Below are 1,679 nucleotides of genomic sequence, written 5' to 3'. Positions count from 1 at the left end.
TCTCATCGCACCATGTGAACTTTTCTTCTAAGATCGGATCCCCCCCAAAGAAAGTTTGCTTGAATCTTGTCAATTGCTTTTGCCACCCCCACTGGTATCTTGAACAATGACAGGTAATAAATAGGCAAGTTGCTCATAACCGACTTAATTAGAGTCAGCCTCCCAGCAAACGACAACAACCTTCTCTTCTAGGTGGGTAACTTCTGTTTAAACTTATCCAAGACTGGCTTCCAAGTACTTGACTTACCAGGATTATCTCCTAGAGGTAAACCTAGATACTTAAATGGTAACCTCTGATGGGCGCAATTTAGTCTAGAGGCAAAACTTTGCAGCATTACTTCCTCCACTCCAATACCCGCAATCACACTCTTATGATAATTTATTTTCAGCCCCGAGAGGATTTCAAAACACCTAAGAATTCGTTTGATGGTCACCACTTCCACCCACTCAACTTCACAAAACAGTATTGTATCATCTGCAAATTGCAGATGCGTTATTGTGACCCCATTGTTTCCAATGGCAACCCCTTTGATCAAACCCATTCCTTGGCCCTATCAAATAATATATTCAATTCTTCGGCCACAATATTGAAAAGAAAAGGGGACAGTGGATCACCTTGTCGTAGACCTCTCTCTGGGAAAAACTCGTCAGTAGGAGAACCATTCACTAAAACTAATACTTTTGTGGAGGTTACACAGCTTTTTATCCATCTCACCCATCTATCCCCAAATCCAAAATTAGATAACATATTGAATAAGAATTCCCAATTGACTGAATCATATGCCTTCTCAAAATCTAATTTCAACACCAAACCTTTCTTCTTTAATTTTCTCCACCCATTAACTATCTTGTTTACAATGAGGATCCCATCTAGGATATTCCTTCCCCCAAGAAATGCGGATTGTGTCTCGCTAATAATTCTTGGCATCACTTGTTTCATCCTATTTGCTGAGACTTTAGCCAGGATTTTATACAAGGAACCAATGAGACTTATAGGCCTATACTCTCTCAAGCTTGATGGGCTATCTATTTTTGGAATTAGGCCCATAAAAGAGCTATTTAACCCACTAACCAATGAGGCATTTTGATGGAACTCTCTTAAAAATTGCATTACCTCAGGTTTGACTATTTTCCAGCATTTCTTAAAAAAGGCTAAATTAAAACCATCCGGCCCAGGTGCTTTATTGCCATCACTGCTCCTGAAAACATTTCTAACTTCCTCCTCCGTAATGTCTACTTCCATCAAATCTGCTGTTTGACGACCTCTAATATTTTTGAACTGGCTAGTCAGTTTAGGCCTAATCACCCAAGATTCAGAAAATTGATTCATGAAATGAGACTTCACCTCCTGCCTAACCTCTAAAGGTTCTTCCACCATTGAGCCATTCACCATAATTGAACACAAGGAATTCCTGTTGTTTCTCTTAGACGCCATAATGTGAAATTACCTCGTATTTCTATCTCCTTTGGAGACCCAATTAAGTCTAGATTTTTGGAGCCAAGTCCATTCCAACATTTTGTTTAACCTCCAAATCTCATTCATTACTTCCTTTCTTCTAGCTTGTTCAACCCCCAGAAGTGACCTTTCTTCAGCAATTAGCTCTATGGCATGGGCTTCCTCCTCAGCAGCTTTAAGCTTAGACTCTAGCTTCCCAAACTCTTCAATGTTCCACACCTTT

The 1,679-nt window shown here is 39.8% G+C and overlaps 1 protein-coding gene across 1 annotated transcript; it reads right to left on the bottom strand.

The window, feature by feature from the left end:
- Positions 1–532: 532 nt before the first annotated feature.
- Positions 533–1,435, bottom strand: LOC114316718 (uncharacterized). The gene has a single exon (XM_082881069.1). It carries the CDS (start codon positions 1,433–1,435, stop codon positions 533–535), a length of 903 nt encoding a protein of 300 aa, XP_082737195.1.
- Positions 1,436–1,679: the final 244 nt, after the last annotated feature.

This window comes from Camellia sinensis, chromosome 7, assembly GCF_055761805.1.
Source record: "Camellia sinensis isolate YWXY chromosome 7, ASM5576180v1, whole genome shotgun sequence".
Taxonomy (NCBI): domain Eukaryota; kingdom Viridiplantae; phylum Streptophyta; class Magnoliopsida; order Ericales; family Theaceae; genus Camellia; species Camellia sinensis.
Note: the sequence above shows the minus strand (reverse complement) of the source record. Positions and strands in the feature narration are given on the sequence as shown.

Coding starts and splice junctions, on each gene's coding strand:
- LOC114316718 (XM_082881069.1), bottom strand. CDS start 1,435: ATGGCGTCTAAGAGAAACAACAGGAATTCCTTGTGTTCAATTATGGTG.